Source organism: Oncorhynchus tshawytscha, linkage group LG22 (assembly GCF_018296145.1).
Source record: "Oncorhynchus tshawytscha isolate Ot180627B linkage group LG22, Otsh_v2.0, whole genome shotgun sequence".
In the NCBI taxonomy this organism is placed as follows: domain Eukaryota; kingdom Metazoa; phylum Chordata; class Actinopteri; order Salmoniformes; family Salmonidae; genus Oncorhynchus; species Oncorhynchus tshawytscha.
Window position 1 is genome coordinate 18,077,826 of NC_056450.1, and position 17,313 is coordinate 18,095,138.

General features: G+C 43.3%; 1 protein-coding gene across 3 annotated transcripts in view; it reads right to left on the reverse strand.

The window, feature by feature from the left end:
• Positions 1-7,293: 7,293 nt before the first annotated feature.
• Positions 7,294-17,313, reverse strand: part of LOC112221982 (beta-catenin-like protein 1) — a 44,653-nt gene continuing 34,633 nt past the window's right edge. For 2 of the 3 annotated variants that reach the window (XM_024384476.2, XM_024384475.2), the window contains 3 exons: positions 11,736-11,873; positions 10,351-10,423; positions 7,294-7,729 (listed from right to left, as the gene is read on the reverse strand). In XM_024384476.2, the coding sequence (XP_024240244.1) occupies positions 7,641-7,729; positions 10,351-10,423; positions 11,736-11,873 (300 nt within the window). In that variant the 3' untranslated portion in view covers positions 7,294-7,640. The remainder of the gene's footprint in view (positions 7,730-10,350; positions 10,424-11,735; positions 11,874-17,313) is intronic. The other variant, XM_024384477.2, reaches the window with a different exon arrangement.

Consider the following 17,313-nt stretch of genomic DNA (forward strand, 5'->3'; position numbering starts at 1 on the left):
GGAGATTTCTCCTCACACACAGAAAGGGGAGTGAGTGCCTTGCAATGGGGAATATCAATTAGGCGGAATGATCTTAGCAGGTTATTTGTTCATTAAACTTTTACAAGACGGTCATTCTTAAAGCTGTAGGACCATCCATATTTGACAAACTATATCTATCTGTCTGCATTTATAGCATACAAAAACAAAAACAAACTAAGACAACTGATGCAACACATACATTAACATGTTCAATTAACCCTGGTAGGACATCAACAGGTGGAGAATTTATGAATGTCTTTGCCTACATCAGTCACATGTTGCTAATCAGGATTCCAATAACTGGAGTTTTCTTTATTGGCTAAGTGTCCAATGCACAGTTAATATATTCAGCTCCACGTGACAGTTAAGATAGAATTTGAGAAAGAGGTATATTGAGGACAATTCATAGCTTTGGGGGAAAATATTCTCCTGATCGTAAAGCCTAACATAGGATATTGTCTCCGGTCTGGTCGTAAAAGCACACAGACACATCACAGCCATTTCAGGGACCAAGGACACAGCACTGCACAATCAGCCCCTTGGACGGTGCCAAACTGACAGGATGCGCTCTTCGCCCTGGATGCACAGTTGCACACAACACATACAGTGGACAGACTGTGGGATATACAGTGCCTTAACAAAGTATTAATACCCCTTGACTTATTCCACATTTTGTTGTGTTACAGCCCGAATTCAAAATTGATTAAAAATCATGTTTTCCCTCAGCCATCTACACACAATACCCATAATTACAAAGTGGAAACATGCTTTTTGGATTATTTTGCAAATTGATTGACAATTAAATACAGAAATATCTCATGTACATAAAGTATTCACACCCCTGAGTCAATACTTTGTAGAAGCACCTTTGGCAGCGATTACAGCCGTTTTCCACACCTGGATTGTTCAAAATTTGCCCATTATTCTTTTCAGAATTCTTCAAGCTTTGTCAAATTGGTTGTTGGTCATTGCTAGACAACCATTTTCAGGTCTTGCCATACATTTTCAAGTAAAAAAAAGAGGAGGAGAGAGGTACTCAGTAATGTGTTGTATTGGATTTTGCCCCAAACATTAGATTTTGTATTCAGGAGAAAAAGCTTATTGCATTGCCACATATTTTGCAGTATTAATATAGTGCCTGGTTGGAAATGGGATGCATGTTTTGGAATATTTTAATTCTGTTCAGGTTTCCTTCTTTTTGCTCAGTGAATTAGGTTAGTGTAGTTTAAGTTCTCCAATCACAGTCATTAGACTAACTGTTTTATGTCACCATTGGCTTCATGGTGAAATCCCTAAATGGTTTCCTTCCTCTCCGGCAACTGAGTTAGGAAGGACACCTGTATCTTTGTAGTGACTGGATGTATTGATACACCATCCAACGTGTAATTAATATAATAGGTGCTCTTCTTTGCGAGGCAATGGAAAACCTCCCTGGTCTTTGTGGTTGAATCTGTGTTTGAAATTCACTGCTCGACTGAGGTACCTTACAGATAATTGTATGTGTGGGGTACAGAGATGAGGTAGTCATTCAAAAATAACATTAACCACTATTACTTCACATAGGTCCATGCAACTTATTCTATGACTTGTTAAGCACATTTTTACTCTGAACTTATTTAGGCTTGCCTAAACAAAATTATTGAATACTTGACTCAAGACATGTCAGCTTCTCACTTTTTTATTAATTTGTAAAATTGTCGAAAAACATAATTCCACTTTGACATTATGGGGTATTGTGTGTAGGCCAGTGACCCCAAAATATATTCAGGCTGTAACACAACAAAATGTGGAAAAAGTCAAGGGGTGTGAATACTTTCTGAAGGCACTGTAGCACAATCCATCGGGAATAGAATTTGGATTTGAGGACTTCTGTCATAAATCACAATTATCTTCTTCACAGAATTAATAACCACATAATTAATAATTCACTCGGTTGCAGCCACACATGTACTCTCATATTTACTAACTTAAATGTCTTGTGTTTAGAGATGGATAAATGTGATGATAAGTTACATCTATTTTGTTTTATGGGCTGTTCAAGGAAAACAGGCTAGAGCAAACATTTTCAGAATTGAAGAGCACAATTAGGAAGATCATGTGGTTAATAATGTTAATTCACAGTGACCTCTGCATGAGATATATCATTACAACCTTCATGGTAAAGGAGCTAAGGGCCTGATATTAAATCTTCCACCAGAAACCAATTATTCAATAACATTGAAATTGCAGTTTGTCTTCCCACTTACACCTTGTACACTGCAAGGAACCAGGGAGAAAAATCCCAGCACACGGTGTTCAATTCAATCACTTGGAAAATACAATTATTCTACTTCCTCTCAGCTGTGAAATTGCTGTACAACCACTGTTAACATGGTGGTGTCATAATCACTGATAAGAGATGCGTGGGGTACCTTCCTGCCAATACAATATGCAAATAACAATTCTCTCCTTATAAGCGATATTAGAGGCCAGCTTGCAGAGCAGCTGTTACGCTGTTGGAGAACGGCCTCCTTTGCCTCATCCCTGCCGCGACGACGCCACTGCAACGTGAGACATGAGTGATTGGCATGGCAAGATTGCTCCCACATGTTCTCAATAAGCATTGCTATGGTGATGATGTCATTTAGCCTCTGCTCGAGCCTGGGCCGGTGGCTCGCACTCATTTGCATGTTAAGTTTGATGCTGTGGCAGAGCATCAATAAAAATGCACTCCTTCATGACACGCTTGAAGGCATATGGTCTCCTCTAATGCATCACACATACAAACACACAAACACAATAAAATGCAGGATTCATTGAAACTACTTTACGATCCTAGTTACCAGGGAGATCACCATCCACCGGGACACACAGCATGAACGCTCACCTCCCCACAATTTCCAACCAACGCGTCTCCGGTACTCCAGTCCTCTAATCATTTGAATGTGTTGACAGTTGGAGAAATTGCTTGAGCTGCGCTGAGAATTCGAAAAGTATGAAAGCCAACGGTCCAATATTCTAGAACACTGCTGTGCGTATCCGTACAAGTTTAGGACTCTTATGATAAACCGTTTAGACTGAACGTCTGCGAGCAAAATGAAGCATTCCATTTCTAAAACAACTGAATATTGAATTATGTCAACATCTGCGGTGAGCAAAGTGGCAACAGGACCATGAGGCATAAACATAAACAAGAGTAAAACAAAGGCATGGCACAGAAAGCTGCACTATTTAAAGTTCCAAGGCATCTGGTTTGATCTCAACATCAAATGATTTCTGGTAAACAACTAAGTACCTTACTGTGATTGTTTTCAATTAAAATGGTCAAAAATAAGTAAAAATAGCTTCTTAGCTAAATGCAATTTCTCAAACAAGAATTTTGATAGGACTGGGAGTGGTCTGAGAGGGGTCTAATGGGAGGGATGTGTAACCTGTAAAGAACTGTTATCCCTTACAAAAATGTTGTTTTTCAACAAACTTTCTGCCAGTTTGTGGCAAATTTGATGGAAACTAAATAGTATACCAGAATGTTCACAGAAGTTTGCAAATGCTCGCCACTACTGGTGAAACTGAGGCAATCCTTTGGCAACAATAATATTTATTGCCACAGTTGGCAAACAGTTCACCAGAGGTTCTGAACAGGCAGTTAACCCACTGTTCCTAGGCCATCATTGAAAATAAGAATTTGTTCTTAACTGACTTGCCTAGTTAAATAAAGGTAAAATAAAAAATAAAAAAGGTTAGTGGCCAACAGTTCACAATGCAGATAACCCAGTTACCCAATGTGCAGGGACACTGGTTGGTCGGGGCAATTGAGGTAGTATGTACATGAATGTATAGTTAAAGTGACTATGCATATATGATACAGAGAGTAGCAGCAGCGTAAAAGAGGGGTGAGGGGCACACAATGCAATAGTCCGGGTAGCCATTTGATTACCTGTTCAGGAGTTTTATGGCTTGGGACCAAGGACCAAAACTGTTGAGAAGCCTTTTTGTCCTAGACTTGGCCCTCCGGTACCACTTGCCATGCGGTAGTAGAGAGAGCAGTCTATGAATGCGGTGGCCGGGGTCTTTGACAATTTTTAGGGCCTTCCTCTGACACCGCCTGGTGAAGAAGTCCTGGATGGCAGGCAGCTTAGTGATGTACTGGGCAGTACGCACTACCCTCTGTAGTGCCTTACGGTCAGAGGCTGAGCAAATGCTGTACCAGGTAGTGATGTAACCAGTCAGGATGCTCTCGATGGTGCAGCTATAGAACCGTTTGAGGATCTCGGGACCCATGCCAAATCGTTTTAGTTTCCTGAGGGGGAATAGGCTTTGTCGTGCCCTCTTCACGACTGTCTTGGTGTGTTTGGACCATTCTAGTTTGTTGGTGATGTGGACACCAAGGAACTTGAAGCTCCTCAACCTGCTCCACTACAACCCCGTCGATGAGAATGGGGGCGTGCTCGGTTCTCCTTTTCCTGTAGTCCACAATCATCTCCTTAGTCTTGGTTACGTTGAGGGATAGGTTGTTATCCTGGCACCACCCAACCAGGTCTCTGGCCTCTTTCCTGTAGGCTCTCATCATTGTCGGTGATCAGGCCTACCACTGTTGTGTCGTCGGCAAACTGAATGGTGTTGGAGTCGTGCCTGGCCATGCAGTCGTGGGTGAACAGGGAGTACAGGAGGGGACTGAGCACGCACCCCTGGGGCGCTCCAGTGTTGAGGATCAGCGTGGCAGATGTGTTGCTACCTACCCTCACCACCTGGGGGCGGCGCGTCAGGAAGTCCAGGATCCAGTTGCAGAGGGAGGTGTTTAGTCCCAGGATCCTTAGCTTAGTGATGAGCTTTGAGGGTACGTTGAATGCTGAGCTTTGATCAATGAATAGCATTCTCACATAGGTGTTCCTTTTGTCCAGGTGGGAAAGGGCAGTGTGGAGTGCAATAGAGATTGCATAATCTTTGGATCTGTTTGGGTGGTATGCAAATTGGAGTGGGTCTAGGGTTTTTGGGATAATGGTGTTGATGTGAGCCCTTACCAGCCTTTCAAAACACTTCATGGATACGGACGTGAGTGCTACGGGTCTGTAGTCATTTAGGCAGGTTGCCTTCGTGTTCTTGGGCACAGGGACTATGGTGGTCTGCTTGAAACATGTTGGTATTACAGACTCAATCAGGAACATGTTGAAAATGTCAGTGAAGACACCTGCCGGTTGGTCAGCACATGCCCGGAGCACACGTCCTGGTAATCCGTCTGGCCACGCAGCCTTGTGAATGTTGACCTGTTTAAAGGTCTTACGTCGGCTACGGAGAGTGTGATCACACAGTCGTCCAGAACAGCTGATGCTCTCATGCATGCCTCAGTGTTGCTTGCCTCGAAGCGAGCATAGAAGTGATTTAGCTCGTCTGGTAGGCTCGTGGCTGTGCTTCACTTTGTAGTCTAATAGTTTGCAAGCCCTGCCACATAAGACGAGCGTCAGAGCCGGTGTAGTACAATTCAATCTTAGTCCTGTATTGACGCTTTGCCTGTTTGATGGTTCGTCAGAGGGCATTGCGGGATTTCTTATAAGCTTCCAGGTTAGAGTCCCGCACCTTGAAAGCGGAAGCTCTACCCTTCAGCTCAGTGCAAGTGTTGCCTGTAATCCATGACTTCTGGTTGGGCTATGTACGTACAGTCACTGTGGGGACGACGTCCTCAATGCACTTATTGATAAAGCCAGTTACTGATGTGGTGTACTCCTCAATGCCATCGGAAGAATCCCGGAATATGTCTGTGATAGCAAAACAGTAGTTTAGCATCTGATTCATCTGACCACTTTTTTATAGACTGAGTCATTGGTGCTTTCTGCTTTAATTATTGCTTGTAAGCAGGAATCAGGAGGATAGAATTGTGGTCGGATTTACCAAATGGAGGGCAAGGGAGAGCTTTGTACGCGTCTCTGTGTGTGGAGTACAGGTGATCGACAATTTTTCTTTGCACATTCAACATGTTGATAGAAAATAGGCAGAACTTATTTAAATTTCCCTGCATTGAAGTCTCCAGCCACTAAGAGCGCCACCTCTGGGTGAGCGGTTTCCTGTTTGCTTATTTCCTTACACAGCTGAGTGCGGTCTTAGTGCCAGCATCCGTCTGCGGTGGTAAATAAACATCCACAAAAAGTATAGCTGCAAACTCTCTAGGCAGGTAATGTGGTCTGCATTTTCTCACAAGATATTCTACTTCAGGCGAGCAAAATCTAGACTTCCTTAGATTTCGTGCACCAGCTGTTTACAAATATGCACAGACTCCCCGCAGTGTGCTGTTCTATCTTGCCGGTGCAGCGTATATCCCACTAGCTGAATATCCATGTCATCATTCAGCCACGATTCCGTGAAACATAAGATATTACAGATTGTATCTCATCTAATTTATTGCCCAATAATTGCACGATGGCAAGTAATATTGACGGCAACAGCAGCTTTCCCACTCGCATTCTGCGGATCCTAACCTGGCACCACGCGCTGTGTCCTCTGTTTCTCTTCCGCTTGCAAATAACTGGGATGTTGGCCTTGTCGGGTGTTCGGAGAATGTCCTGCTTGTTGAAGAAAAAATCTTAGTCTAATCCGAGGTGAGTGATAACTGTCCTGATATCCAGAAGCTCTTTGCCGTAAAATACGGTTGCAGAAACATTATGTACAAAATAATTAACAAATAACGCGAAAATAAACATAATAGCACAATTGGTTGGGCGCCCGTAAAACTGCTGCCATTTCTTCCAGCGTCATTTAAAAAAAAATCTGTGGCAACAGTTTATCAGAAGTTGACAACACAAGGATTCTCACTAACTCCATTGCTCATGAATAAACCATAGCCCATATCACAGAGTCTGCTTTCCAAGCACATTTCAGTTTCAACTAAGATCTGCGAATAAGGCCTACCCGCCCCATTGGGATTGCCAAGGAAGTCATCTGAACAGACATGGTGTAGTATGATACTAGCATCTTTATGTCATCCAGGGAATCCCAGGCATCAGACCACATTACCACTACCTGTAGGGTGTCACGCTGTGATTTCACAACCCAACTGCGGCAGTCCTTCTGTGTAGAGGAGGCATACTGTATATTCAGACATCCTCCCATTAAATATGTATGCTTGAGATATAAATACCATTCTAGTCTTGATGACAAAAGGCCTGAGTAGTTGACGCACAACCTAAAAGAAGCATAGACATCATGCCCTTGGCCTACACAGTCTTCCCTCAATCTCTCTTACAGCTAACACAACCCTGCCAACAGCAACAAAGTGGGAAATAATTACACATAATTCACCTGCACAGAAAACAATGTGACAGCAATTTATTTAATTCCTTAAGCATTTCTATCTCAAAAGAAGAATGGAAATGAGGTGTAAATGGGGGTTTAAAATCAGAAAAACAATCTTAACCGGATGGGATTTTATTACAAAATACACAAATCAAACAACACAAACATGTGAGTCTGAAAGAGTTGCAGTTTAAGATTGCACATCTTTGTTATTATATTTTGAGTCACTATAGTCCAGCACACAGAGAGCGCAGTCAATACAGCTTCTCTGCACCTGCTGGACACTGGTATCTTCTGTCTGAGTGTGTGGAGACCCTCTGTTCTGGTCAGGTACTCCTCCCAGGGATTGGTTAGGGTTAGAAGTTCTCCAGCAGGTCCATAATCCTCTTCTGCTCACTCTCTTTGAACTCCTCACTCTTCCCGTCCCCGATGTTTTCAGCATACTCTGAAAAAAGACAAATCCCCAAGTTTAGTTTGGCAGACTATGAGCTCTTCACGCAGTCTTCTTTTGAATCAAACCACTCCATGGGCATGGTTCCTGTAATCCACACAAATCAAAGGAATGGGAATTGAAAGCTAGGAGGATGTTCCTGAATGACAATGACATAACCGCTCTTTTCCTCTCTCTCACGCCCACACAAGAATACATGCATGAACACTGAACACACCCAGTTTCCCCATACGCATGTTAAATAACCCATGGCTTAGTGCCGAGGCCAGAATACAAAAAAGGAGAGATCTAGAAAAGGCTGCAGTCTGCAACCTAAAAATCTAGGATATACATTTTTCTAAAAGTGAATCTCCAACCCTATGTTCTAGCCCGTAGATCCAGTGTTGTACTCTAGCAGTGCAGTACGTTTACTCCTATATCCCCTGACTTGCACCTCGTCTCTCAAGCGTACATACTTCAGCCTATATTCCCTGCCAACTCACACTAGACTCTTCTTTAACGGAGGCAAACTCGCTGTGGAACGCCAGGCAGACACACAGGCGTAGCCTCTGAAAGCAGCAGTCTATTTGTGAGTCTAATGTGGAGGGGTGTGCTGTCAGAAGCCCAGCGCAGGTAGCCCCTCTTGCAGGATTACCAGTAAAGCCTGTGGACCCTTGAGAGAGGAGATCAAAAACAAAGTTTCTCTTTTAAATGCCACAGAATAAAAGAGTTTCTGACAATGGCCTGAGGCAAGGGGAAAAACATGGCTTCAATAGACTGCTGGGGTGAATCATAAGGAGTTCACACAGAGGATTCATCTCCTCATGAGATTCAGAAACCATGACCATGAGCAGAAATTCAAGAGACTCACACTTTCTAACACAGAGCAGCGCTCTGAATCTCATATTCATGATGACTGATAGTAAAACTATACACAGTGGTATTAAGCACTAACAAAAAACAAGACTCCAAATATTTTCTTGAAGTCCTAGATTCTACATCATACCCTGCTCATTCAGCCCCGAATATGTGTGAGCCAGCAGGGTTCCACAAATGACCCGCACAATCTCAATATCCCCTAGAATTAGCCTTAAGAAGACAGGCCCACTCTCCAAAATCATGGGCTGGCATTCTAAGGCGCTCTTCCTGTCACTGTGGCGACCAGGCTGAGGGGAATATGGCGTGACAAACGCTGCTACCATTTGCTGGGTCACCGACTAGGGCTTCCTGCTCGATCGCAAATGTTGCACTTAATTTTCAAGCCAGTCTCACTGTCGACAAGTAGGTTAATCATTAAGGATCTCAGCCTGCAAACTTACAGAATGGAGAAACCTTTGAAATGGACCACTCCTGACACTTCACCTGTCAACTCTGATGTGTCACCGATGAGGCTATGAGCTGAAGATAACAGGGAGTGCAGACTGAGGCCGTGCTTGTCAAGACACTCCGAAGAACTGCAATGCTTAATTTCTCCCAAGAATAACACCTTCAATCTATAGGTTGTAGTCTTATGCAAGACTTCAAAACCTTTGACTGCACCGGTTGAGAGGGTATGGCAGTCACACACACACACGGGATCATCATGCTTCTGGATGGCATCGTCCACCACACGTGACTTCACAGGTTGGGCCCTTTTACTGAGCAGCTGTCGATCAGAGCTAGGTTAGAAAGCTACATTATATTATTAATTCCCCAACACAGTTTCATTGATACCTTGGTTCCACAGAACCTCCCACTCTGAGCTGAGGGCCAAGAGTCCCCATCTGGTGCGAGCCCATCAGACATTAAGGTCATTTCACCCGGCCTGGCCAGACCACTGAGGCTGCTGGAGTGTAGAGGCCTGGACAGACAACCTATATCATCTGGAGCAGACAGAATGTAATATACCTCGTGTATCATTCAACAGAAGTAATAATCTAGTAAACAATTTATTCTCAAGCTCCATATTATCCATAGAACAGGTGTGATAATAGGCAGCAAAAAAAAAAATCTCTACATTTGGTCATCTCAAATTCATCAGCGGTCCACTCTAGACAGCCTTCACTTTCATTCTAAAAGATCGGGGTCAAGTTCAGAGCCATTGACATTCTCTCTGAATGTATTTAACCTGTTCATGCTGCCTAAGCCATGTCCAATGCAGGAGTCAGCCTTTTAAATGGGGAAGATCAGGGAGGAGCTTCCCACTCTAATGGGCACCCACACAGTGTCAGTCTCACAGACGACGACACAGACGAGGGCAGCTGAGCATGAATGTAAGTAAGTAGTAACTGTTGGCTTTCGAGGGAGACAGGGGACATGGGGCTAGTGCTGCACATCAACATGAGACTCGCTACCCTGTCCAAGCTGTGACATGATGGATGTCTCCATTTACATCACTACATGTCATCAGGGCTGAGAGCCATACCGTCCACAGCTTCCTGGTCTTAGTTGACAATGACAGAGGTTAATAAATAACTCAAAATACAATCACATTAATATATAAACTAAAAACAGATAGTACACATGTATTTATGCCTTTTAGGTAAAGAAGGAAGCAGGTGAGGCTGGTAAATAGGCTAGGTGTTGTATGGCTTCGGAGTAGATCCATCTCAGTGCTAGTCTCTCTGCCTCTAGCAGGGTGTGACGTGGACCCTCACCTCTCATGATGTGCCGCACCACTTTGACAGAGCCTCCCCTCAGGTTCAGGATCTGATGCACCCTCTGCTGCAGCTGAGAGGAGAAAAGACAAAGGGTCATGACTGAATCACTAATAATGCTAGCATACTGTACACTTTGCCTCTGTGACATTGTACAGTTACTATATCACTCAGAAGTTAAGCTAAAAAGATAGTGTCTTGACAACTTCAAATTAGTGGATTTGGCTATTTCAACCACACTTGTTGCTGACAGGTGTATAAAATCGAGCACACAGACATGCAATCTCCATAAACATTTGTACATCCTATGAGGTGGTACCATCATAGTATACCACCTTTGCAAAAAGTCAGTTCATAAAATGTCTGCCCTGCTAGAGCTGCCCTGGTCAACTGTAAGTGCTGTTATTGTGAAGTGGAAATGTCTAGGGTCAACAACGGCTCAGCCACGAAGCGGAAGGCCACACAGAACGGGCCGCTGAATCGCGTAGCTTGTAAAAATTGTCTGTCCTTGGTTGCAACACTTACTACAGTTTTCAAAACTGCCTCTGGAAGCAACGTCAGCACAAGAACCGTTAGGCTGGACCCTCATGAAATGGGTTTCCATGGCAGAGCAGCCGCACACAAGCCTAAAAATCGCCAAATGCAATGTCAAGCATCGGCTGGAGTGATGTAAAGCTTGACGTCATTGGAAACAAGTTCTCTGGCGTGATGAATCACACTTCACCATCTGGCAGTACGACGAATAAATCTGGGTTTGGCAGATGCCAGGAGAAAGCTACCTGCCCGAATGCATAGCGCAAACTGTAAAGTTTGGTGGAGGAGGAAAAATGTTCTGGGGCTGTTCATTGTTCGGCCCCTTAGTTCAAGTGAAGGGAAATCTTAACGCTACAGCATACAACATTCTAGACAATTCTGTTTCAGCATTACAATGCCCCCGTGCACAAAGCGAGGTCCATACAGAAATGGTTTGCTGAGATCGGTGTGGAATAACTTCACTGGCCTGCACAGAGCCCTGACCTCAACCCTATCGAACACCTTTGGGATGAATTGGAACACCGACTGCGAGCCAGGCCTAATCGCCTAACATCAGTGCCCGACCTCACTAATGCTTGTGGCTGAATGGAAGCAAGTTCCTGCAGCAATGTTCCAACATCTAGTGGAAAGCCTTCCCAGAGGAATGGAGGCTGTTATAGCAGCAAAGGGGGGACCAACTTCATATTACTGCCCATGATTTAGCAATGAGATGTTCGATGAGCAGGTGTCCACATACTTTTGGTTGTGTAGTGTACCTATAAGGTACCAAATACAAGTAGCCGAATCTTCATATATACTGTGCATACAGTAGGTATTTTTCATATTTAATGTAAATCAGCCCATGGCCCTACCTGGGATATCCCTGAGTTGCTGATCTCCACCATGATATAACAGAGCAACTGGAGGACAAACAGCCCAGCATCCAGCCTCCGTAGGTAGAACTCATCCTCCATCACATCATCCAGAATCTCACCACGTTTAACCATGTCCTGTTACACACACACACACACACACACAGATAAAAACATAATTAAAGAAATAATATTCAAGTGTTATTTGTCAACCTTTCCAAATCCAATCTCTTTATTGATCAAGTCAACACACATATCAATTGATTTAAGAGTTAAGAGCCAGGGGGTCTGCTCTGCTGCTTCTGCTCGCATGCACACCTGCATAGTTATCCATCTTAACAAAGCTGTCCATATGCCAATAACGTATGGCTGTCAAAACACAACGGCCACATTAATCATCATGAGCCATGCAACCGGACCGAGGAGAAGAGGCTTCTATCATGTGGTGCATAACGCCTAACCATGACGACTTGACACCTGAGAAGAACTGCAACAGAACCGTGATGTGCATGTTAGCTCTCACCCTGCTGTCAGCCCAGGTGGAGAACATGACAGTTGGCATTCTTTACTGGATATAATTGCACCAATAGACATCAGCCTCCCCCTCAGGACTAAATCTATTTTCAAGGGATATTCTGGCATCAGAGAGGGAGGCATATTGCTGGCATGCACACAGCAGCAGTCAGTGTGCTCTAGTAGTCATACACAAGGGCATCCAACAGGAATATTAATCCGTGCTCTATATATGAGCAAACAAACAGGATCTTTTAAAGAGGTTTGTGATGAAAACAAACTGCTCTTCAAATGTGGATCCAGAGGGCAGTACTGTGTGCTTGACATTCAGATTCAAAATACTGACGCCTGTCAGTTGACTTTAATTTGAAAGCATTACAACATTGAAGGGCTCCATTTCTTTAAATAAATCATATCAAGACACATTCAAGCTAGGCTAATTTATGACGTAAAAATATCTTTAGTATGCTAATATCAAAGACTAAACTATTTTGGGACATGTAAGCATTTGCAACTCTAGCCTATTTAGATGTAAAACAATAGACCTACCCATGATTGAAACAATGTTTAAAAAGACATCTGGGGATATAGCTGGTGCAGCTTTCAGAACAAAACTCCTGCCTGTTCTGAGACGGTCCTCTCATATAGGCTACTGCATCAGACCAAGTGGATAAAAAAAATGTCTGTATATGCTAATGTATAGCGAACCCTAGGGACAAGGGGACTGGCAAACCTACCAGCTAGTCTGTCCTCATTACTCTGAAAATAATTGGAGTGGAGAAAAACTTTTTCAAAGGAAGCCTGGACGACTTAATCAAGGTATGAGGCCTGACAACCAACCACCAAGGAGAAAGTAATGAGGACCGATTTTCAGTCTCTTCTCCATTCCACATCCTGGTCCAGTACAGGTGTTAATATGACAACAGCAAAATGGAACAAATGCTGGCTCCATGCTTTTCCTCTGGTGGAATGCAAAGAATTAAAGTTACTTCTTTGTCAGCACTTTCCCTGAGCTTACTGTAGCCCTCCGTACACCAGAGGGCTTACCGAATCAGCTTACTTGTGTGGTGTAAGAGTAGGTGATAAAACTTGAACAGGGAGAGATGCTGATTTTCACTTTTGATAGTTGCACAGATTAACATTTAGGCTTTTCAGAAATCAAATGGCATTTCTCTATTTTGATCCTACCCTAGGTAATAGAATCCCAGAAATACAGGCAACCACCTACACACAACCGTACACACTTTAAGCCATCACAAGGATCAATAAGACTCCAGTGGTTGGCTGGGAGATGATGCTGGGCAATAGGACCGATCCCTACCCAGCTCCCATCAATCCCACAGCACACAACCCTCCTACACACAGAGGCTGAGGCAATGGATGTCTGAGCAATAGCTCCATTCTCTTAATGAGGCTGGAGCAGGTAAGGGGAGGAAGACAGGAAGCAGGGAGAGAGAGAGAGGAGCAAAAATATCCAAAAAGCATTGAAACCATCCACCAACACTTAAAATTGGATGAAAGGTAAACTACATGACCAAAAGTATGTGAACACCTGACATCAAACATGTCATTCCAAAATCATGGGCATTAATATGGAGTTGGTCCCCCTTTGTACTATAACAGCCTCCAATCTTCTGGGAAGGCTTGTCACTAGATGTTGTAACATTGCTGCAGGAACTTGCGTCCATTCAGCCATAAGAGCATTAGTGAGGTCAGTCACTGATGTTGGGCGATTAGGCCTGGCTCGCCGTCGGCATTCCAATTCATCCCAAAGGTGTTTGATGGGGTTGAGGTCAGGGCTCTGTGCAAGTTCTTCTATACCGCTCACAGCAAACCATTTCCGTATGGACCAAACTTTGTTCACGGGGGCTTGGGCCCTTCCCCAAACTGTTGCCACCAAGTTGGAAGAACAGAATAATCTAGAATGTAATTTAGGGCTGACCCCAATTAGTCAACTGGTGGATTGTTTGGTCATTAGGCTGTTGTTCGACCGAGATTATTTCAGTCAAGCAGTAACAAATAGATAGCACAGGAGGTCGGTCGGTGGCACTTTAACTGAGGAGAACAGGCTCGTTCTAACGACTGGAACCAAATGTTTAACAATGCGAAGGGCTCTGTACAGCTCCACATTGACATGATTGGTTGACGGTAGGCGGGGGCGGAACATCCTGTAGAAATAACAAACTCACTTCCTTGACAACAGATCTGCACTGCTCCGTGAAGCATGAATGCCCTGAATTCTGCTGAGGCCGTATCACCGTAAATGCTGCATGGCCATGGATTGACCATGTGCCCAGACGCACAATGCACTTCTCTCTGCTGAACGCGCACACTCCCGCCAATTTGTGCACATTCATTGTATGAATTGTTTGCGTTTTTGTTGGCGTATATCAATTTCCCATTACCTATATCACCAGTAGTACATATACTGTTATAAATAAGAAATTAATCTACAATGTTTGTTACTTTGGTTACGGTAATTTCTGTTAAAGCATTCAATATTATTATTCCAGTCTTCCCCTTGTCATTGTCGGACTGGACACGTTGTTTGCAGAGTGCACAACCTATGCTACATTTGTGAGAAACAAGCTTTGTTTTATTTCATTAGATTTATGAGTTTTGTCAACTTAGTCATTGTATTTTATTTGGAGAACTTCTGTCAATGTTGAGTAAGGGAATGTAGGCATATAAATGTGCCCATTTGGGGATCTGATACTATTTCTGGTTTTCTTAATGAGTTCAAGCAGTAGAACATTTGAGGTGCTAGGACTCCAGTGCTCCAGTGAGCTCCTGCCCAAGTCAAGCACGGCTTCTTATCCCTTGTGCAAATCCTACAGCTGTGTCTGTCCCGAGCTCACTGGCATGGGAAACAGAGGGCCCAGAATATACAATGTTGCAAGTTCGCTAGCACAAGCATTGGGCTGGACCCACATAAGTTATTAATAGTTGATACAATGTGTCAAGTTCATTCACAGTGTGTAGCCAATGTGATTTACAGCATATTACATTTTTAAAATCAGGATATTTTCTAACTGCAATGTTTTTATTTGTTGGCTTTGTGTAGGCTATTTTTACATAGTTGGCAAAGGCAAAATAAGTTACTTTTTATGTTTGTATTATTTTCAATTAGATTTGGGTAGAATTTTGATTAACCACATGACAATGGTTCAGACATGAAAACATTATAATTGAAACTTTCACAAAAATGTGCATGTGAAAACCATAAAAGGCATGCAGATGGGTAGAAATGGTAAGATAAATTGGCATTACACATGAGAAAGGTCTCCGCCGACTCCTTTAGCCAATTACCGGCTACTTCAAGAGAGTCATGGCAGAACCTGTGAAAGCCAGCAGGAGTGGGAGGAGAACAGTTGGGTCAGGTTCAGGTTTTTTTCTTCTTGTTATCGGTAACTCTGGCGCCCTCGGGGCATTTGTCTAATTTCATCAAACCGTAAGCTTAAAGCATCAGACAAGCTCAATGCATATAGTTGATTTTATAAAAAATAAAAAATAAACATGTTTTGTCTATATATGGGAAAAAAAAATGTTTTTTTTGGACCAATCGATTGGTCGAAAGAACAGACAAATTTTGGTAGACCAACATTGATTTTTTTTTTTTGCCGGAGTCAGCCCTAATGTTGCTGTATGCTGTAGCGATAAGATTTCCCTTCACTGGAACTCAGGAACCTCGCCCGAACCATGAAAAATAGCCCCAGACCATTATTCCTCCTCCACCAAACTTTACAGTTGGCACTATGCAGTCGGGCAGGTAGCGTTCTCATGGCATCTGCCAAACCCAGATTTGTCCGTCAGACTGACAGATGGTGAAGCGCGATTCATCACTCCAGAGAACGCTTTTCCACTGCTCCAGAGTCCGGCAAGCTTTACACCACTCCAGCCGACGCTTGAAATTGCGCATGGTAATCTTAGGCTTGAGTGCAGCTGCTCGGCCATGGAAACGCATTTCATGAAGCTCCCGACGAACAGTTCTTGTGCAGACGTTGCTTCCAGAGGCCGTTTGGAACTCAGTAGTGAGTGTTGCAACCGAGGACAGACGATTTTTACAAACTACACGCTTCAGCACTTGGTGGTACCATTCTGGGACCATATGTGGCCTACCACTTTGCGGCTGAACCGTTGTTGCGCCTAGACGTTTCCACTTCACAATAACAGCACTTACAGTTGACCCCGGGGCAGCTCTAGCAGGGCAGAAACTTGACGAACTGACTTGTTGGAAAGGTGGCATACTATGACGGTGCCAGATTGAAAGTCACTGAGCTCTTCAGTTCGGGCTATTCTACTGCCAATGTTTGTCTAAGGAGATTGCATGGCTGTGTACTCAATATTATAAACCTGTTAGCAACGGCTGTGGCTGAAATAGCGGAATCCAGTAATTTGAATGCGTGTCCACATACTTTTGTATATATAGTGCATGCTAGACTATAGACAAGGTTGGGAAAGGCAAGAGAAAAGCTCATTTCTGGACGCTTTGAAATACTTTCTCCTTTGAAATCCTTTTCAGCATTGATGAATCCAGTTACAGTGCCTTGGAAAAATATTAATTCCCCTTGCGTTTTTCCTATATTGTTGCATTACAACCTGTAATTTAAATGGATTTTTATTTGGATTTCATGTAATGGACAGACACAAAATTTGATGAAGTGAAAAAAATTACTTGTTTCTAAAAAATACAAAAACGGAAGTGTGGCGCGTGCATAGCCCCTTTTCAATGAAGCCTCTAAATAAGATCTGGTGCAACCAATTACCTTCAGACGTCACATAATTAGTTAAATAAAGTCCACCTGTGTCCAATCTAAGAGTCACATGATCTCAGTATATATACAGCTGTTCTGAAAGGCCCCAGTGCCCGCAATACCACTAAGCAAGGGGCACCATGAAGACCAAGGAGCTCTCCAAACAAATCTGGGACAAAGTGGTGGAGAAGTACAGATCAGGATTGGGTTATAAAAAAAATCTGAAAATTTGAACATCCCACAGACCACCATTACATCCATTATTAAAAAATGGAAAGAATATGGCACCACAACAAACCCGCCAAGAGAGG